The sequence below is a fragment of the Oxyura jamaicensis genome, chromosome 1 (assembly GCF_011077185.1).
Source record: "Oxyura jamaicensis isolate SHBP4307 breed ruddy duck chromosome 1, BPBGC_Ojam_1.0, whole genome shotgun sequence".
Lineage (NCBI taxonomy): Eukaryota > Metazoa > Chordata > Aves > Anseriformes > Anatidae > Oxyura > Oxyura jamaicensis.
In genome coordinates this window covers 177,969,825-177,991,313 of record NC_048893.1, presented here as the reverse complement: position 1 = coordinate 177,991,313, position 21,489 = coordinate 177,969,825, and the positions used below count along the sequence as shown (strand labels likewise).

Sequence of the window (21,489 nt, the reverse complement as noted above, 5' to 3'; positions counted from 1 at the left end):
ACAAAGATGATCGGGATTATGACGTTTTCCAGACGAGGTCTCACTAAAGCTTTCTGTAATAATAATGTTATTTTCCTTTATCCTGGAAATATGTTACACAATTCAATGTGTGCCTCCCTGGTTTTTACTCTAGCAGAAAATAAAATAATTATATTCTAAGATGGAATTGGTCACCAAACACCTTCACATAATGCCTGTGTTCTCTTTTATTAAAAGATGTCTGTTTGACAGCCAAAATGTACCATAAAAATTTGTTCTACAAATCCATTTTTACTTACACAGCTGGTACTTATTTTTAAGAATGGATACTTGTGTATAGGTTTTTTTGTTATATAATTGCATTTATCTGCCTTCCACAAAAACATCACAGAAAAGTATTTTTTCCAGCTTCTGCTGGAAATATCCGTTGAAGATGGTTGTTATTTTTTTGAGTTATAAAACACTAAAAATATCTGAGTTTTTAAAAATATGAACGTTGAGTCCTCAGTAGTGCAAAATGAGAGAACTTTCAGAATATGTTCTGACTTCCTGAGAACGCTAGCAAATATTTATGGTATATTTAGTGGTGAGATAGAATTAAATTTTGGAGAAGTCTGTTTCTCCTCCACCTCATTTTTCGAGCCGTCTAGGTGATAATCCTAACAAACAGTGTGCATTTGTGTTTAGTTCGAGGGAAAAGTGCATGAAGTGCATAGTTTTCCCAGCCTTTTGAGTTCTCTTGCAAAAGAATTCTGTCTCCGTGGTAACCATTAAAATGGGGGAAATTGCTCTTTGTTGGAGTCCTGTCCCCCATCCAAGCTCAAAAGTCCACCAGTGCTTGGCACTTCCCTGCTTTGCATCAGCGCTGTGCTCCCGCGACCTGTGAGCCTTTATGCAGGGGTAACTTTTGTAGGAAAAGAACCAAGAATCCTCTGGGATGACAGCACGGTTTAGCCTTTTTTCTTCTGTACTGTGCATGCCTAGAGCATAGTGTAGAAATGGTTGGGCTGACAGGAAGGACTGGGGGGTCTCAAAGTGCCTGAGTGTCTCCACAGGTACCGGTTCCAGTGGGACGTATGCAAAGTGGCCTTACTCCAGCTTTTCTTGTGGCCTGCAGTCTGGGCTTTGTACAGCACTTAACACAGAGAAATAACCATAGCAAGCTTGAGTGGTACTTTAATCTATTTCCCTGCTTTAATAAGATTCATTAAATTCTAGTTCAAAATCTGTTCATTTATCTCTGAGGAAATATCGATGTCATTTAATACCCGTGTGAATGCATCGCTCTCATTAATACTGCATACTGCCAGGTCGAACACAAGAGTACAAAACACACGCATGTTTTGCTACTGATCCATCATCTTCTAGGAAACAGGATCTCTTTCTCATGCAGATTGATGATCAAGACAACTTACACAGTAAGCGTAAGCAGAGGTGCCTAACCTAGTTTTTGAAACTGGATTGAAGTAGTTTGTTGAAATGCCACGTCTTTTGTGCAGAGCCCAAACGAACTAGCTTTATCAGAAGTCAAAGATGCATGCTGTTAGGTTAGGATAGATGCTTTTCATCACTTTCAAGTCACTGTCTTCAGAAAAATAGATGAAACATTGCTGCCACCTTGAGGCGGTTATTTTATGCTTACATTGTGGAGTTTATGTTAGAGTGTAATGTATTAACTCTTTTTTTCTGTAAGTAAATTACTGAGAATGTGCAGAGTGGGCCAATGAACCGCTATGACAGGGGTTAGCCCTGTCACAGCCAGAGATGGGAATGGCTTTAAAGCACGATTTTAGATTTCTTGTTCTTTGTAGCGGCAAATAAATAAATAAATAAAATAGGAGGGCTATGTAGAGTGAGGACTTGCAGAAGGAGAGAGATTTGGTAGTGAATTTATCTGTGATTGTTCATTTCAAGGATTTTCATTTACAGGAGTAAATGGGGCACAGAATTGCAGAGCTGACTAACAGGTGTGCCATTTTGTATAGTTCCTGACTCTGGGCCTTGTACTCTGGAAGTCTACACGCTAATTCCAACAAATATGTAAAACAAACTGAAAAAAATAATGGTATATCTGGTATACTGCACTTCTTAAAATCAGATCTCACCCTGCCCCAGTTTGATGAAACTGTACAGGCTACTGCTGAAAGCTCCTGTAAAAATATATTTTAAAAATCTGACAAATGAGATGTAAATGGAAATATTTTGTAAGAGCTGTTAAAAATCTTTGTGCTCAGACCAAGTGTTTCTGCATCCCAGTTGTTCCCGTGTTTACGGGAGATCTCATTTCTTCAGCTGAAACCAAAGATGATTTTGCATTTGCTTTTTCTAACCTCTTTTCTACCTTCTTCCTCTTCCCTAAAGGGAGGGATACTCCAGAGTAAATCTACTCAGATTTGTAGTTAAATATAAAATGGGGATCTCCCTCATAAGGGAAGAGAGCAACTAAATAAAGGTAATTCACTGAATAACATTGGTTGTTGTTTCAACCAAATCCAGTGCTGGTGACATTGATGGATTAGAATTCCTTGTCACAGTGGTGTGGAGCAGCAATGCGTTGCTGAAAACACCATCATTTCATGAAATCTGAAGTGTCCATGCCTGATTTTCAATTTGAGTAGCTAAGGCACATGCATTTAGTTTATGTTTACATACATTGCAAAGCTGTCAATGTAAAATCATACCAGCCACATCTGCCCTTGTGAAACCTGACTTGTCATTTAAAGACATGGTATTAAATCATGAGAGGTTTTGGTTTTCTATTTTGTTTACTTTTTTTTCCTTTTTTTTTTTTTTTTTTCTATTAAGCAGTTTTGGATTTTATATTCCTGTCCTTGCTTTTCCGTGTGCTATGACAATTGCAAAACATTTCGTTTGACCTCTGAAAAAGTTTGCAGAACTGCAGGGTGGGGAAGGTCATCCACGTCTACAGAAGGGAAGTTTGTTTTCTGTGCTGCTTCGCCTGAATGCAGTCCAGAGATTAGTTGAGTAGTAAAGAACTGGTAAATAAGTAAAAGCTCAATTTTCAAGCTTTGGTCTTGCAAGAAAATTTAATTACGGCAGCCAGTATTAGAAGCGGACCTGTCTGTCTTACCACTCTATAATAGCAGTGTATTTATCTTGCAGTAAGTACACTGGAAGCTGAAATGGTCTTAAAGTAAATGATCCTTGTTCTTCTGCAAACAATTCAGTATCTTCTCAATGCCTAGAAAAAAAAAAAAGTATTTCATGGAATGCTCTATACTCAAACCACAGCTGGAATTTCTTCTGCTACTGGAATTCCAGTCCCTTCCTGTGGAATGAAGTGAGATTCACTTGGGTCCTTCTGTGGTTGTAAGGCGTGTGGCAAAACTCATGCTGCTCACAAGATGGTGTTTGGATATTAAATCCCTGTTGTGTTTATTTCAGGAAGGGTAACTAACAAGGCAATTAGCCGTTACATATTGACTGCTTGTGAGATCGGTTTTTTGGATCCCATTAGTATATTGTTAAACAGAAACGCATCTCTTCTACAGAATAGTAGATTAATCTAATGATCATTTTCTCATTTTGGATGCTGCAGCATTCTTTCTTGGATGAATTTGAAAGGAGATAATTGCAAGCATTAAATTGTATAAGTACAAAGTATCAGGATTAGATATTTTGTGTTACAGCTGCTAAGGGAATATTTGTAAAGAACTTCCTAGTTTTCAGATGTGTTAACTTTACATTGTTTTGCTCAGGACTATATTTAAGGTAATGGAAAATTGTATGTGAAGATGCAACTCAAGTGTTTGATGGCAAATGTACTGTTAGAATTTAATAGCATTGGTTTCTAATGCTTACTATGTTTCCAAAGGTATGAATATGCAAAATGAGTCGAAGGTCAAAAGCTAATGTCCTTTTCACTTTGTTTTATTACAGTCAGCGACTAGAAATGAAAGCACAAGTTGCAGATGCATTCATAGCAAAATTCCAGCTGACGCCAGATGAAATGAACCTCCTTCGAGGCACAAAAGATGAGCCAATTACTGAGGTAACTCAGCAAACATTAAAAGCTTTGCCCTGAACTTAAATATAAAAACATCCTAGCTGAACTGTACATGAGATCTTATTATCAGTTTTGTAGCTTCATTTTTTATGGAGGAGTGTACCTTTTAACTCAGTGATAAGTTTCTGATGAGTTTGAAATGTGTGATGAAAGATTCTAGTAACAAGAAAGAAAATCGGCATTAAATTCTAGTTGTATAATGAGTTTAAGGGGCAATAAGAGCTATCATGTTTCTACACTTCAAAAAGACCTTTATGGAAACTCAGTTTTTAGCTAAGGTATTTTTAAATTACTACATGCTCAACTAAAGCAAATGAGAAATTTGGTGGGCCTCAGTAATATGTGGTACTGCCCCTGTACACATGCGTGTGTATGTATATGTATATATAGGGATTCAGGGACTTGAAACAATATCATTTAGAACTTTCTCTCGTTATTATGTTGTTGATGAAGCTATTAGGTACCCATTCACTTTTAGACACCTTCCAAAACAAGTTTTTGAATCTGCTCTGGTTTTTTGATAAGACTTATTGTTCTGCAGTACAAGCAAACTGAATAATGAGAGAATTGATTATCCTTGATAGATTTTATTATTGTAGTTGCATGAAAACCTTCACTTTAATTCAGACTATCTGCTGAGATGCAGTATCTCATTTCCACAGGCATCCTGTTTGCAGATAAAGCATTATTAAAAGACATGGAACAGATAACTGTAAACAATGCTAATGAAAGCATAAATGGAATGTATTAAGTGATTATGCACTTGAATAATTGCTGTATGCTTTTGTACCAACTACTACCATGAAAGAATATTCAAGTTTCTAAAAAGCACACGTTGCAGACAACAACGACAGCAACATCGTGCCATATATTCAGTGCTTGGTTTGCAGCACAACAAATATTAATCCTTGTGATACTTTGAGCTACCTTAAAAATGTGCAGAAGTAAATGAGATATGATTGTAGCTGTGCTACTGAAGTTACAGACTTCAGTAAAGTCATATATGTGCTTTTCACCTAGGATAGAATCAACCAGTGTGTTTAGAACATCATTTATGTCGGACTCCTGTTTGGGGAAGAATTTTTTTTTTCCTGAAGGAAGAGTGATTTGGGTTTTTATAAACATACAGTCTTCAACATAGTTGATGCAAGGCAGTATGTTAAATCGTTGAGTGCTTCACTTAGAGAAAATATGTATTTTTACAGGCCTTGAACTAGAACAGAACTCTATTTTTTTGAGGTAAACTGTGTTCAGGTCAAAAAAGAAACATACAGTTACATCCAAATTTTCTGGGGTACTTCCTAATGTTTGAAAGATGACTTCATACATAATAAGACTCCTGTTGGATAATGTTAGTATATTTCTATTGAGACTCTCAAACAGTAACAAAATAACCTTTTTGTACAAATATCCATCTAGAGTTCTTCTAGAGGTTTTTTCTTCACTGCTAGCAATAATTTATCTGGGGTGGAAACATCCCTGAAATCCTCAGTTTAGTCGGTATGTGAAATGGGGAGTACAGACTGCTAGAGGTGTGAATCAGATGTTACTGCTTTTTGACCCTCTTTTTATTTTTATTTTATTGGTTTAGGATTTTTTCAAGGCTTTAGGAAGAGTAAAGCAAATTCATGATGATGTCAAGATTCTCCTCAGGACAAATCAGCAAAGGGCAGGGTGAGTTACTTAAATGCGTGCAAGACAATCATTTGCTAGTTACAAGCAGAAGTTACAGCAAGGAGTCATTTTTACTTTGTGTGTCTGTATAGAGTATTTCACATCAACGTGAAGAGTAGTAACATTTTTAAATTTTCTTAGTTTGAATAGTGGTACTTTTTATTTGTTTTCACATGCCTATGGTAGTGCTGCCTAAAATAGTATTTGCAAATGTTTTTATCGTGTAGGTTGGAAATTATGGAACAGATGGCTTTATTGCAAGAGACGTCTTATGAACGACTTTACAGATGGACTCAAAGTAGGACTACAATTGTTTTTATGTTTATGAATATTATGATGATGATTCTTTTAATTTCTTGATGTGGATTGAACTCAGTAAAAATTCTTTCCAAGATTCATTAATGAGGCTTTGGGTTAGCTTTTTTAAACTAAATGATTAACTGGAGATTCTCCCCTTTTTGTCCTGTTTGTAAAACTGTGTTATTTATTTCTGTTCTCAGATGTTTTTCCACAGACAACAATACTTACAATTTGGTATTCTAAGCCAATTGTGAAGCGTATTGCATTTCATTTTCTTGCAGGTCACAGGGAAGTTCTTGTTTTTGACAATTTGCTAGTAACATTTAGTTTGGTGTGAGGAGTGGCTTATTGTTTAAAAACAAACAAAACCATATGGGTTGAATGATTTTTTGGATGATTGTAGGTGATTATTTTTTCACATGTTTTCTGGATCCAAGTTTCAGTGTTTGATAGAACATCTTGATAATGTAAAATGTAGATGCTTTTGAATTACGTCTCTCTTCTCTGTTGACAGGAAGAGGTGTGAAAAAAGCTGGTGCAATAGGAGATTAAATTACTTGGCTATTCTTCTATGGATACTGAAGTCTCAGATAATAGTTGCAGTTTCACCTTAATGAAAATTAAGCATTATTTTGCTGTTGTGTGATTTAGTTTGTGATTTCCACATTCTTGTATGGAATGTACAAGATTATATAGTTACGACATGAAAGCTAAACAAACAAAAAGCCCTCACAGCTTGGTTGCATACTTGCTTCCTTTTTTTCTCAGTAATTTACTTGTAAAGTGTCAGCCTCTTATAAAGGAGCCTAACAGTGTTGATGGTTGAATGAGTTAACACTTGTACGTGGGTGCAACCGCATAATAAGCTTCTTTTAATTTTTATTCTTGAGATTAGCAATGGGCATCCATTTTAGTCAAAGTACTACTTAAGGAGAGAGTTGAATTACCTTAGTACAAGCAAGACCAGGTAGCATATTCCACAATTCAAAATCAAAAGGCTTTGAGTTTTTAACCCATTTTCTTGTTTATCAGCCTGGTATAAAAGGTACTGAAGTGTAAAGAAAACGCTTTTACCTCTGTTATTTTATAGATGAGTGCAGGACTTTGACACAAGAGTCGTGTGACATTTCTCCAGTTCTTGCTCAAGCCATGGAAGCTTTACAAGATAGACCTGTCCTGTATAAGTAAGTAAACATTAATCGTCATCTCTAACAGAAAAGAGTATTTCCAGCCTACGAGAACTTACGTTATTAAGTTATAATGGCATGTGTTATGGTGCAAAGGATCGTGACAATTTAGTCTTGCATCAAATTTAAAAAATAATATCATATTTAACTTCTCTAAATTTCAAAAGTCTTTTTGACATAATTATGATACAGTAAAGGCTGTTGGACTTTCTCCAACTTACTGCTTTGTAATTGAAGAAACATGTCAGCATTTTGATTTTAACTTAAAAGAATTGTGAATTTCTGCTGCTCTCCTTGTAGGGGAAAAAAATGCAATGCAGAGTATGTGAGTGTCTCCTTTAAATTCCCAAAGTAAAAATTTGACAAATACCAATTAGCTTTAACTGAAGTGCTCCTGGTAGTGAGAATGCCTTCCATTATGAGTTGTTCAGTACTTATTAAAAAAAAATCTACTACATTTGGGCCTCCAAAGCATAGGGGTACTTAGATACATACGTTATATACTAGTTGTTAGTTCTTGTCCAGGCTTTGCTGAGCAGATTGTTTAACGTGAATGAAACAGTAGTTCTCAGAGACAACTTAACCACGAGGTGGCACTCTAAGAACATTCTTTATTGGGGTGACCAGGTACCTGAGGAGGTACAGTTTTACCGTTAATCCTAGTACATTTAGTTTCTTTGTTTTTGAGTTTTGGGTTTGATTTTTTTTTTTTTTGTAATGCATTTACCATGTTTTGCAGCTATTGCAAATTACTCTTAGCCACAGGCATGCAGGACAGCAGATCACTGGGCTGTCTTTCAAAGGCTATCTTTGTCTTTAGCTGTGTCATACTGTACATTTTCATGGGTAAAATGTGTAGTGTGAACATTCAACATTCGTAAACGAGAGAGAGTGCACGTCTCTACAGGCTCTGTCAGATCTGCTAGTAAATTAGAGGAAGAGTTGGTGCCACATGACCTCCCCAGCTATTGCGTGTGGTGCTAATGCTCTGTACATGCACTACAGCCAGCTCCTACGTTAGGCCAGAGCTGGGGTTTGCAGACCTTGTTTTGCAGTCTGTCCTCCAGGCCCTTTTTCATGGCTGCATAGGGTTGTTCACAACATTCTATAGGATTCTTTATAAATACGTATTTTCTGCAACAAATATTTTGTTCTATGATGTTGCCTTCAGACTTCACAAAACTAGTTTTGCTTTCTTAACACTTTAAAAAAAATAATCTATCTTCTGTATAAATCCACATCTGGCCAGTTTAAAATGAATCTGCTAAAGAGACTTCGTTTTTCTTCTGACATCTTTTTGACAAAGAGCAATACTAATGTAACCAGAAGTAGAACAGTGATAGGACTTTTTTTTTCCTCTTAAAGGCAAAAGTAAACATTACTGTACAAGATGGAGCCACGTCCCTCAGCACAGATAACCATGCTTAATTACTTTCTAAAGCAGTATTGTCAAAATAGCAGTACTCGTGCTTTATAGCTTAAATCTGAAGATTACTTATCTGCCTTCGTACATACCAACTTCTGAGTTCAAAGTATAACAATCATCCCATAGAAGAAAATTTAATTTGTTGTTCTTATACATTTTAGCACTGCTGCTAAACTTACTTTTTCTTCTAAATCACAGTCCTTGCATCTGATAAAGGGTGTGATTTGGTTGGATGAAAGTAAGATGGAGAAGGACAGGAGATTAGAAACAAGACTACAAATCCTTGTTTAATTATTTTGAGTTATATTTTGATAACTTTAAGGTGGCAGAAGGATTGTACCATGGATGGACTTTTGGGAACTGCAGCCAGTAGGGATATAAAATAAACGTTTGCTTTTACTTCCTGTTTCTAACAGAAAATCTGAAAACTGTTTCATAGATAGTGCGTGGAGTCATAGCTGGAAGCAGTGTTCTTCTTCCATCCTCCACTCTGGTTTTCCAAGCTTTTCCACTACCTTCTTCCTCTCCCCACTAATGATTATTATTTCACTGGTTTCTGGAAAAAATGGAGCAGAGCTGAAAAGAATACAAATGTTGTTTTCTTACCCTATCATGAATACATGTAATAACATAGTATTAAATACTGTGTTTCTAGTGTAAATAATAGTTAGTAATGATTTTTTATGCATGCAGAATTTTGACATGGTAAAACTCCTTTCTACTGAGAGCAAAAGGGAAATTAGTGTTTTTTTCTTTTTAAACAAAATTATCGTTACTAACTGCTGTTTTCAAAACAAACAGATCTTATCGTGCTATTACGCTGCTGTATTTTTAATGATATAGCTGTTTATTGGAGGGGAAAATGCTGCCATATTTTTAATGATAAGGCTGTTTATTGGAGTGTCACGGGGGGCTTAACTGGTTTCTCCAAACACTTGAGGTTTTTCGCTGCGGTGCTGCTATTCCTGGACTATGGGTAGTCAGCAGATCCCAGAACTCTTCCACTCCTAATTGCATTGTTTTTGTGAGTAGTGATTTATTACAGGCTTACCAGCCTTTAAAATGTAGATAGATAGATCTTTACTCTCCAAGTGAGCAACTACAGTGTGTGGGGAGAAAAAAGATGTAAAAAGAAATTTTCTGATTCTTCACTGTGTTCCCCCCTTATCCTCCCTTAAATAGTAACATAGAGCAAAAAAAATTATGAAGGATCCATTATTTATAGCATAAGAGAAATCTAATTGAACTTACACTGTGTCAAAAATGTTTCAAGTTATTATTTCCTTTTGTATTTTGTCCTCCGCATCTGTTTAATTGCGAGCGTAGTGCTCATTTAACTTCAGTCAGTGAGTAACATGCTTTCTATTATTATTATTTTATTTTTGTATCTGTTCAGCTGCTGGGTGTCATGGGTAAGTGACACCAAGCCTACTCTGTGGCATTTCTTCAGTTATATGGGAAAAATAAGCTGTTGTGTTTATCCTTTTTTTTTTTTTTTTTGCCATTGTAATTTGTGTGCTTTGTTAAAAATACTTAAATTCTGTTGTTGAAAAAAATAAGTGTTCCATTGCTTGCAAATGTCCTGTTTCTAAGCAGATAAGCAAGAATATTAGCAGTGTTCATTTCCCATCACTTGTTAATGTGCTTCAGCCCCAACAGGAAAGTAGCCTGCTCCAAAAATGAGCTGTGTGTATATTCTGGGTACCTCCTCTCTTACCAGCATGCCATTTGGTGTTATGCAGTCTGGGCTGTGGTGTCCGTGCATTAAATATCTTAAGTAAGACTCGGTTGATTGACACGGAGCAACCATCAAATAAATAACTGTCACTACTATTCATCTGGTGGCCTAGAAGAAGGAGATGGAGAAAGCCTTGTGTTGTGGTGCAATAAGTTGCTGCTTCTGTCATTCAGCTGTGAACCACGTGTGAACAGGAGCTCTAGACCTCTCAATACATGCTTGTGTGTGCAAAACTGAAGATGATGATTTTTCACTTATTTATTTGTGTGTGATAAGCAAATGGATGGGTTGAGGAAAAGCTGTCCTCAGTATCTGCTAATGAGGAGTCAAGAAAATCAGGAAGTTCTGAATGCTGTGCAAGCTGTCTAGAGCTGTAGAAACAGTTGCCTGTATTAGCTGTAAAGCTGAACGAATCAAGTGCAATGAGGTGAACTATTTTGTTTTACTCATTTCCATGTTTTAATGACAGGTATACTCTGGATGAGTTTGGAACAGCTCGAAGAAGTGCTGTAGTCCGAGGCTTTATAGATGCTCTTACTAGAGGAGGTCTAGGAGGCACTCCCCGCCCTATTGAAATGCACTCCCACGATCCTCTGAGGTACTGTGCTAGTAAGAATGTATAAGAAATAATCCTTCTTTTGCCTGTTCACACTTCAGATCCCTCACACTGTAAACCCCTGATTTACACAGAATTTTCTGTCTTTGTTTAGGTACGTGGGAGACATGCTGGCCTGGTTGCATCAAGCTACAGCGTCTGAAAAAGAGCATCTAGAAGCTATGCTAAAGCTTGTAACCATTCAAGGTAGTACTGGATTTTGAAACATATATTGGGAAATGTTAAGAAAATAATTTAAAAAGTGTGAGTAATTTCTTAGTCTGGGCTTAAGTTATGAGAGATGAACTTTTAATTTTCCTGGAATTAACTTCAGAATAGCGTAGGTTGCATTTTGCCAGAAGAAAGCCCTTAGCAAAGAAGAGTACTTCAGATATTACTCTTTTCATTCTACTCACAATAGGTTTACACTGAATTTACAGAGGGGCAGAGAGTTCAAAATTGGTTCTCTGAAAACATTATGATAGCATTACTTGTTGATATGTTGAGGATTATCATCCCTCGATCATTTGCTTAGTAATTCATTTCAATAATTCTGTTCCTTCCTTCCTACAAGTAAAATGAAATTTTCTTGTAACGTATCAGCGTAGGTTTCTGAAGGTCAAAGCAGGCCACTCATAGATGCGTGAAGCTTTTTAATATCAAGGCCCTCCTTTAGTAATGCATCTACAGATCCTAACACAAATTCTTCAGCCCCTTTGCTGTGTTTTTAAGTAGATTGAACCATGCTTTTAAGAACTTTCTCATGTGGAAGCTGTAATATGATTAGCCTGTATGGCTTAAGCCAAAGACTTACTAAACAAATAAAACATGTATGTTCAGTTGTAACAAGCCTCAGTGTAAGAGCTGATGTTTAATCTGTGTTTTTGGTGAGTTTCTCAGATGGTATGTCTTAATTGAGTCCTGCTCTGGGATTTAAAGTTAATATGCACTCTCATTTTCCTTGCCGCTGGAAGTATTAAATAGCTTTTGTAATTAAAGGTATATGAGCAAGTAGGCTGTTTAAAGTAGGGACTGTTGTAAATCAAACCAAAGGAATGTTGTTGGTTTTTTAACTACAGTTACAGCATACTGTAGAAGTGATTTTAATTTTATATAGTGATAATATCTCAGAGAGAGAAGAACGTAGACCTCGTGATGCCTGGATGGTGGAGAAAAAGACATGGTAATTCTATACACGAAGATCTGATGCTTTTGCTGTGAATGGGGAGTCCTTCAAGAAAAGCTGGCCACGCAGAGGATGTTACTGCATCTGGTTCTGCAGTTGACTGTGCTATTGCCCAGTCTTCCATTCTGTTCTGAAGTTCTCCCTTGTGCAGTGCTTTAACTATTAGATACTCTGTTCTTCTGGCAGGAAGTCAGGCTCAGATACTATGTACTTCTAATATAAGTACATTTTGAGAATTTCAGCCATAGGCCAGAGTAAACTACTTGAGAATACAGGGAGTAGAAATGTTTTGGGGAAAAAAAAATCCAAAAATATCACCAGGACAAAGCTTTTTTTCCCAAGGGACTAGTATCAACAAGAGTTTCACTATTTGTCTGAAGCAAAAATGTTTTTGTGAGCTCATCAGGAATGGCTTTGCCATCACTGTTGCCCAGTTTTCAGGAAGCATAAGGAGGGATTCTTCACACTGGGAGCAACAAAGCTTAGAGGATGCACCCATTAATTATTCCTCTGCATCTCTGGGAAAAAAAAATCATGATGATGGTTGTAGTATAAGGTCTTGAAGATGAAACAGTATTCAATGGGATACCACAGAGTTTAGCAAGAGCCCTTAAGTGGAGTGTGCAGCATTATGATTCAGATTAAGTAGATTAAGATGATATGCCTCATATAGCTACAAATCCTGAGTTGGTGCTGACTAATCCAGTGAGCACAGAGTGCATTGTACTGAGAGATTCAAGTTGAATTATGTCTATTGTTACGCAGTCTTCAGGTGTCTGGTTACACAGGCTACAGGAGAAGTTAAGTTAGTTTAACTTGCCCATTTAAAAAGGGGACATCTTGTTGATTTTGATGATAGATAATGAGAGTGATTTGCATCTCCAGAAAGCAAATCTTCCTAACAAAATGTACGTCTGACATAGGCATTTCTAGAGGCTTCATCAAAACTGTTTGTTCTGTTTCCTACAGAGGGAGCCCAAGAAGCTAGCATAGATTAGGCAATTAAATCTGAAGGCAAAATTTAGGTGAGATAAGCTTTCTCTGTAATAGGTCAGTCAAATGATTTAACTTTAGTTTCAGCTTGAAGTGCTTTTTGGAAGTAGAACCATTTTTGTAATTTGAAATCAGGATTCGCTGAGTTCAGATTATTGTTTAAATTCTCCTATAAAGTCTATACGATTTCAGGACTGCAGAGAAGGTGGTAAATTGCATCTAAACAAAAAGATGCCATCTTTCTGTAAAATAAAGAAAGAAAGAAAGAAACAAAAGAGAAGCCACATATCTATCTACAGATGGAGACAGATGTCGATTTGATCCCAGTGGAAGCAAAACTGTGTGAATGCTATTTCGGAGAGATGTTCACAGTTTTGAGTTTAGAGAGAATGATCTAAATAAATAGCCCATAATTAAATATTCAAGAATAGCTTCTAAAAAGTTTTATAAACTTGCAAATGTTAACCCTTGAAAATTAATCTGACCAAAATGCTTTCAAAAATTTAAGCATTTAAAACACATTCAGAAAAGATTAATGATTTTGCATTGTACTGAACAGACATAAGGCATCTGGTTCTCTTCTGTGGAGCTCAGGTATGCTGCTAGTAGGGAGCTTTCCAGTCCTGTAGTGAACTTGTACTTGAAAAGAAGGGAGGATTGCAGGCCTTCTGTTTAAGGGAAGCAGTAAAAACCTGCTTTTCATGGAGTTACAGGAAGCTAACTGGAGAGCAGAAGCCACATGAAGGTACAAGAAAGATGTCTCTTACAGAAGGGTATGCAGAGAAAAAATATACATGGTGTAGCAAGCAGCCAAAAGCATATGTTCAGTAATGAACTGTTTCCTACAAGTGATTGTGAGTCTATAAGAGTTGTTTAATCCATAATTCTTCCATGTCACAGTGATGTGCTAATACTTGCAACAGTTATATAATCAATTGTGTCGGAAGATTTATTTTTCCTGTTTGCTGAGTCTAAAATATTCTAATTGGACATGAAAGGTGTATTTGACAGCACAAGCATGTGATATATCAAAATTGTAATTCCGTCTCCCTTGGTATTTAAACTCGTATATTTTTGCAGCTAAAACTTTCATACCCAAGAATTTGTTATTAAGTCAGTCTGGTCTAGATACATGACTGCAAATCTGTGCTTGTTGTATTGATGAACAAAAGTGACTGTTCCTACCAAAAAATGCCAAAGTTATTAGGGTGTGTCTGGGAGTTGGCTATTACATAACAGGCCACAAATCTTGTGGTTTGTAATCTTGTTATCTTCCTTAGCATTGATACTTAAATATACAAACATATTTTAATTACTTACCAAGTAGCATGCTTCAAGACAACCACCACGCCGAATTTAGTTGTTTGTGCTTATGTGGATTTTCATATATTTTGGTCTAAAGAGGCTTTGTCACACATCTCTAATCTTTTATTTTTTATTTTTTTTCCTCTTAGAGATATTCTCTTCTAGTGTGAAATAAGATCTACAAAATATAGCTTCAGGTCACCTGATTTTTATCACATGTCACAGTCAGTTTGTTTACTGTTCATTGCATGGGTCCCATCTGAAGATGAACTCCTGTTGACAAGTTTTAAATTAGAATTAAAGTATTGCTGTCTTCATAAATCTATTCTGAGTTGTTACTGAAGTGAGAGCTTGAAGATCTGTTGCTTTCAGTTTGATTGATTTATGACAGTGCTGGTTGCCATGCAACAATTCATTTATGTTTCACAATAAGATAGGGCAATATTCTCTTTTGTATACAGTTTGTTCTCTGAAAGATCAGTTTCAACTGCTGCTAGAGAGGAAGCATTTGCTAATGCTGTAGTACACTGCAGCGTGCAGGTACAGGTGTGATTTAATTTGTAACACTACGACAAGCACGTCACTACCCAAAACTAACAGATGCGTGTATTTGCAGTTCAGGCCTTTCAAAATGGTAGGTACTGTTGCTCCTTGAACACCTCAGTGCACTTTTTTTTCCTGTTTAGTTTTAAGAAGTGCAGATATTGAGCCTTACTGTGACAGCTTCTGCTAGATCATTTACTCTTCCATTTTGTCCTTCTGCCTCAAATCCCCAGGCACTGCGTTGTGCTAGGAAGCAATCACACAGCATAAGGTAGTGACTCTTTAGGACTCTGGTTTGTCATGCAACCATTTCTTAATGGCTAGATGTGATGTTCAGTGGAGGTGTAAACCAGTCCCATGGAGAAAAGGACATGCAGTTCATAATGCCTTTTTATTGAAGAATAACTCTTACATTTGCTTATTTGTTTTATAGTCTTGAATAAAAGAGAAATAAATTTGCGTGGTCTTAGCATGTGCTTGCTTTAACTATAGGTGTGGAAGAAAATATTCAAGAAGTAGTTGGGCACATCACAGAAGGTGTCTGCAGACCTCTAAAGGTGAGGTATATAGCTTTCTTTAACACTCGAAAAATAAATTTAAAAAAAAAATTTGTTCTGTAGTGTTTTTCCAGATCCCATGTCCCATCTCTACAATGTATTTTCATTTTCCTCGGTTGAGTTAGATTCTCAGCTTTGAATCGTAAAACCCTTCAAAATTAAAGGTTCAGTAGTTTGTAGTTCATGGTAGGGTAATAAATAGTTGTATAGCGAGAGATACGAGGATAGTAAATCTGTATCTTGATTTTGTTTTACGTTTCCGAAAATTCAGAGGTGGTTAAGTGTAAAAATTTAGCTTTGGGATAAGGGTATAGGAATGGCTGGAGTGGGTCAAATGAAAAATTATTTTAGCTGAATGGCTGGAGTGGGTCAAATGAAAAATTATTTTAGCTTAGTACCCTGTTTTTTGTAGTGTCTATTTTGTATACTCAAGGGAAGAGTGTACTGTTGTGCAAGTGTGTCAAGATACTTCTGTGGAATAGTTTCTTTGCCTGTTTGTGGACTTATTGAGGACTTACTGAGCCACAGCTACTCCTTTTGTATTTGATAGACCACAATAGATTTTTCTTTCTTGAATATGTCAAGTTGGTATGAAATGATGTTCACAACATATCCAGCAGGAGGGAAGTGCACAGTTTAACTGTCCTGTTTGAAAAGCCATCTCCTTTCGGTTTTGTTTTGTTTAATAACTCCGGCTCTTGTATTGAAAGAGACTGTGAAAATTCATTTCCTAGTTATCATCTTTGTGCCCACCTGATATGCTGTATTTCTGGCATATCCCTCCACAGGTTTGCCTTAGTTTAGTCACTGGAGCAGTACAGAAGCAGTTCTCAAAATCTCTAATCGTCTTGTTACCTTTCTCTGCACCTTTTTTTACTTCTGTGTTGTTATTTAAAATCTTCAGGCAATACTCAGGCCAAGAGACTATACTCAGTAGCATGCCCCTGCCCAAATGTCCTTTCACACAGTGGAAATGGGTATTTGTATATACGTCTGTACATATGCTTGCTTTGAAGAACAAAGTACACCTGAATGTTGAAATTGACTTTGTGCATCGAGCTTTGCAAATAAAAGTCAAAAAATATTCTGCGTTTTTGGTCTCTGACCTAGAAGCCAAGGGAGCATAATCTTAGTTCCTTCTCTCTGCAGCTGGCGGTGACAAGAAGGCACTGCTGCACATTGTGCTCCTTTGAACAGCAGACAAATAACTTGCGAAGGCGGGTGGCGGCGGGTGATTTGTGTGTAGCCCTTTCACACGCAGGCACGTGGGAGAATAGTGCAGTGATAAGTCACTGACTATCACTGCTTCATGAGTGCCCAGAGCTTGACCTTGGGGTAGCCTTTTATGAGTGAATTGAGACTGTGTACCATGGAGACAAGACAAGACATCGACTGTCCAAGTGTAAAGAAAGTCAGCACTGTTTTGGTCTGCGTAACCAATATCTCCTGGTTGAGATAAACAGGCAACATTGCTGTTTGTTACTTATAAATAATTACGTACCGGTAGCAGGTATGTGATATCTCCTTTAATTAAGGATAGATTGATCCAGGTGAAGTTGTCTTTTGGGTAAAATACCTAATACCTTGGGTGTTCAGAATTGCTGCATTATGCTAGTGATCAATGGTTGTAGTTTAGGGATTTTGCAGCTGTTCTTGCTCTGTTCAGTGCTGGGGAGAATTCCAGTATGTACTGGTGTTAATCCATAAAATGATCTAATTATTTTGAAATTTTCAATAACAAGTTGCAATGAAAACCTATAGAGAAACATTTGTAGCAGCAGGATTAGTTTAGTTTAGTTTTTAAGAATACACCTGCTTGTTTTCTACCCAGAGGTTTTGCACCCAAGAAATACTTTGGTTCAAGCAGAAAGCTAGAGTTAATTGGGCATTGTCTCTTGTTAAATTTATTTCTGTTCAAATTTATTTCTCAGAAGTCAGCATTGTATTATATATAAAATCATAGAGGTTTGCTTTTGGGGTGTTTGACCTGAAGGATGTTTGCTTTTTCTGCAGGTTAGAATTGAGCAGGTGATTGTTGCTGAGCCAGGAGCAGTTTTACTGTACAAGATTTCTAATCTTCTCAAGTTCTACCACCATACAATCAGGTATACAAACTACAAAGTATGTTAAGGATATAATTATTGTTATTATTATTTATTTAAGTATGAAGATTAGTATATTAAAAAGGGTATTCTTGGCCTTAGCAGATGCCATTTATCTGTTGACTGTCATCAGTTCATATGGAGTCTGCTTTGGAATATGGCATCAATTTTAAAAATTTGATAAATAAACTTCCTTTCTTGTGTTGATAGATGTTTTCTGTAGTGTTTTATATATATATATATATATATATATATATATGCACTAAGATGACAAAGTCTCCCTTTGAGAAAGTGATAGAATTAAATTCCAGAAATTCAATTTTTCTTCCAAACAGCTATGTTTGGATACCGTTTTTTCTGATTGTGCACTTGCATTTTCCTGTTGAGAAGATGCTTGCTTTATTCTGTATCTGGCTGTTCAAAGTGCACCAGTAATCTTCCAGATCTTCCAGCCTTTCAGGTGCCACCAAGATCAGTGAACCAAGAGGAAAGCCAGAACCACTGTTTTTTATAGATTGTGGCATTCATAGTAGCTCATATTGGTTAGAAACAACAGTAGCAGTCAAATCTTCATCCACAGCCCTGGACTGAAGTGCTGAGAATTTGAGTCACTAATATAACAACTTGAGCATATTTTCTGGTATTTAGATATTGGTTAATAATAAATGGTTCATGGGCATCTCCTCAAGTCTTCAACTGTGATGGCACTACAGGTCTATGGTAGAACACATATCGGACCCTTTTTCTTTGATAATATTGAGCAAAACGTTTTATTCCTAATTTTGTTGTCAAAAACAGATGAAATATTTTTGCTGTTTTTCTGTCTCCAAAGTGTCTTTCCCAGTGGTAGTAAAGCAATTGAATTCGTGATGTTAAAATGGAGGAGGGTCTTCAGCAGTGTTATCTGTTGCTTTCTCTCCTGCTACGATATGTTGCTTAAAGACCACTGAACTACCTTCTGGCAGCTGAGTAATTTCCTCCGTATACAGGAAGTCTGCCTAACTAGTGAAGGGTAAACCCACTTTGAGAAGCGACCCATTAAATGCAACAAGATTATATTCTGAAAACCAAGCTGCAAGAATTAGCCCTATTATGTAGTCGATTTTTACTTGCCGTTTTTGTAGCTCAGAAGAGTTTTTACTACAGACTAAAGGTAAATTAGTGAGATGTTCATAGTCAGGTAAGGTAGTTCAAGGTTTATGCAGTAATTGTGTTAAATGTAATAGCTTGACACTCGGAATAGCAAGACGTGAATTCTTTTATTACTGGAGATGCCTCACATCACACTGAAGAGAGGTAGGATACTATCCCTAGAGAACAGTATGACAGAATAAAGTTATCAACCCTTTTTGTTTATGTAATCTGTTTTGTATTACAAGTAGATTTGCAGAGTAACAAAACAAAAATCCAGTAAATTTTAGAATTATACTAAAATGTTTGTGCTCAACTTTAGGTAGACTGTACTTAAAATTAATACCTGCTTGATGACATGGTTGATTATGTTTGTTCTCGCAGTCATCTTATGAGTGAATCTCAGAAAGCCAATATGGAGAACTGTTTCCTATGATGATTTGTTGTATGTTTCGAACTCTGAAAAATTTGTGTTTGAAATGCTGTCTACAGTTTCTGACCCTGCCATATTCCTCCCTCCCTTCAGATTATGTAGTTAATCTTAATTTTGTTTTCAGTGGTATTGTAGGAAACAGTGCAGCCACACTGTTGACAACAATTGAAGAAATGCATTTGTTGAGTAAGAAGATATTCTTTAATAGTCTGAGTCTTCATGCAAGTAAACTCATGGACAAGGTTTGTTTCAACATCATGCGGCTTTCATATTTCAAAACAAAAACTTTCATTTCTGTTTTGTCTAGTAAGATTTTTAGATGAATAGCTGCTTTAGATTTCAGCTTTTCCCAAACTGTTTTGTTGTTTCTATATTCTAGAAAAGGGATATCATTAAAACTTAAGAAGTTTTTTTATTATTTCATTACTGCTGGTAAATATGTTTAAAAACAATGTTATTAGCAGCATTTGATAATAGAGCAGCAGAGAAGTTTGCATAGTTTTAAAATCTATGACAAACAAAAATACTAACTGTGAAATTTTCCAAAGTGCAGTAAAGGAAGGTCAGCTGATTGAACTAGGTAATTTGTATTAACGCGTCAGCAGAGTTAATTACTCATGTGCGCAATTCTGTTCTTGAAATTATGAATATATCCCAGGAAGCTAAGCTGAGTAAAAGCAAAACTTATACTTTACTGTCTTTTGTAGAAACAATTCTATGCCATGAACACTTCTATTGTTAAAAGGAGAAAATACTTTTGTATTTCCAAAAAAAGCCTGTCCCTAAGCTAGCATCACTTCCCTGGTATCTTTTCTTCTCCTGTTGTTTGCATTTCAGTGAATTTTCCATTCTTCAGTACCTAATACAGTTCTTGTTAAGCTCTTCCTGCTGTATTTGTATCAGGTTGCTGATGGTGGGTCTACCAAATAAATCTCACCTTCCTGAGATCTAAACAAAGTAAAAGCAAATTGTTAGGCTGCATATCCCTTTCCATTTCCTAGGGATCTGATATTCATCCAACATCCATATCTGAGATGTGGTAGGTTGCCTAGGTCTGAGAATCAAGAAGAGGTGACTTTTCCAAGGTATTGCACAACCCCGGAGTTTGGCAAAGAAGTCCCCATGTTGCTGTTTTTTCTGTTTAGAAAGTGGAAAACAAACACTAAAGTTTTGTAAATGCATTTCTGAATTAGTTGTATTTAACCCAATGGAAAAGCACAGAACATATGTAGATTTGCAGAAGCTGATCTTTGTGCAAAACCTTGTAGATCCCTGACCAGTCACTGGGCTTTTGGTCAATGTTGTTCTGTGGTCCCAAGGTAGTTTTCTCATTATGTTGTTTGCCTCTGGTCCTGCTTCCTTGTGTTTCTACAAAGGCTAAGGAATGTCTTTCTCAAGGGAATAGATGTTCCTCTTCTTTCCTTCCTTATATTCCAGTGACTCCTTTCAGTGGTTTTATACCCTTCATCGGATGACTCATTGGTTGCTGCTGGTCCCCCAGTCCATCCTGCCAAGTCCACGTAGCACGTAGTTTGTTGTCATGGGGTGTTTCCATTTGAATATAGCATCATCAGAATAGTAGTTCCTCTGCTACTGAGTTCATTGATAAAAAGTACAATTAACAGAGACCATGTGATTTTACCAAAGTATGAACAAATAAAGCTTATGGTATATGCTAGCTGCATATTAATTCCTCAGGATATTTTCTTTCCTAATGCATAATCTAAAATAAAATATTTGTTTGTTTATTTGGTCTTTTTATGAAGAGAAATCAGTAATGGACTGTAGCAAAGAACTATGACTGCTTAGAAAGAATGTGCAAAGTAGCGTTTAACAGAATAAATTTTCTTGGCTTTAGGCTGTATTCATCTCTGTTATATTTAGCTCTGTTGTAGTTAACTTGTATTTAGCTCTGTTGTATTTAACCTTCTGGGTCTTGCATCTTACTCAAGCAGGATCCAGCATAATTTTTCTGCTTATATAACTCACAATCTTGGTATTTTGGTTTGGATGATAGGCTGTTTTCAGTTTGGAGACGAGTAGAATTAAGGAGGAATGATAAAGAAATGGTGATCCCCCAGTTAATGGTGTCTGTTCTTTTAGTGGTCACTATAGGAAGGTTGTATAATCCTCTTTGACTTCTTAGTTACCTTCCCCCAGTCTCTGGCCTGGTTGTAGCTGCCTCTAGACACTGTCTTGTTTTATAAAGGAGTTGAATTTGGGTTTACTGACTTTAAATGAAGATGGTGGTGCTTCTTGCAACCTTCAATAGCATTTCAGTGCAAGTCATTTAGGATGAAGTGACATACCCAG

The 21,489-nt window shown here is 36.5% G+C and overlaps 1 protein-coding gene across 1 annotated transcript in view; it reads left to right on the top strand.

Moving 5' to 3' along the window:
* Positions 1–21,489, top strand: part of COG6 (component of oligomeric golgi complex 6) — a 50,953-nt gene that overhangs the window by 10,715 nt on the left and 18,749 nt on the right. The window contains exons 5-13 of the mRNA XM_035323871.1: positions 3,880–3,991; positions 5,598–5,680; positions 5,908–5,978; positions 7,071–7,164; positions 10,801–10,929; positions 11,042–11,133; positions 15,446–15,510; positions 17,524–17,615; positions 19,301–19,418. Of these exons, the coding sequence (XP_035179762.1) occupies positions 3,880–3,991; positions 5,598–5,680; positions 5,908–5,978; positions 7,071–7,164; positions 10,801–10,929; positions 11,042–11,133; positions 15,446–15,510; positions 17,524–17,615; positions 19,301–19,418 (856 nt within the window). The remainder of the gene's footprint in view (positions 1–3,879; positions 3,992–5,597; positions 5,681–5,907; positions 5,979–7,070; positions 7,165–10,800; positions 10,930–11,041; positions 11,134–15,445; positions 15,511–17,523; positions 17,616–19,300; positions 19,419–21,489) is intronic.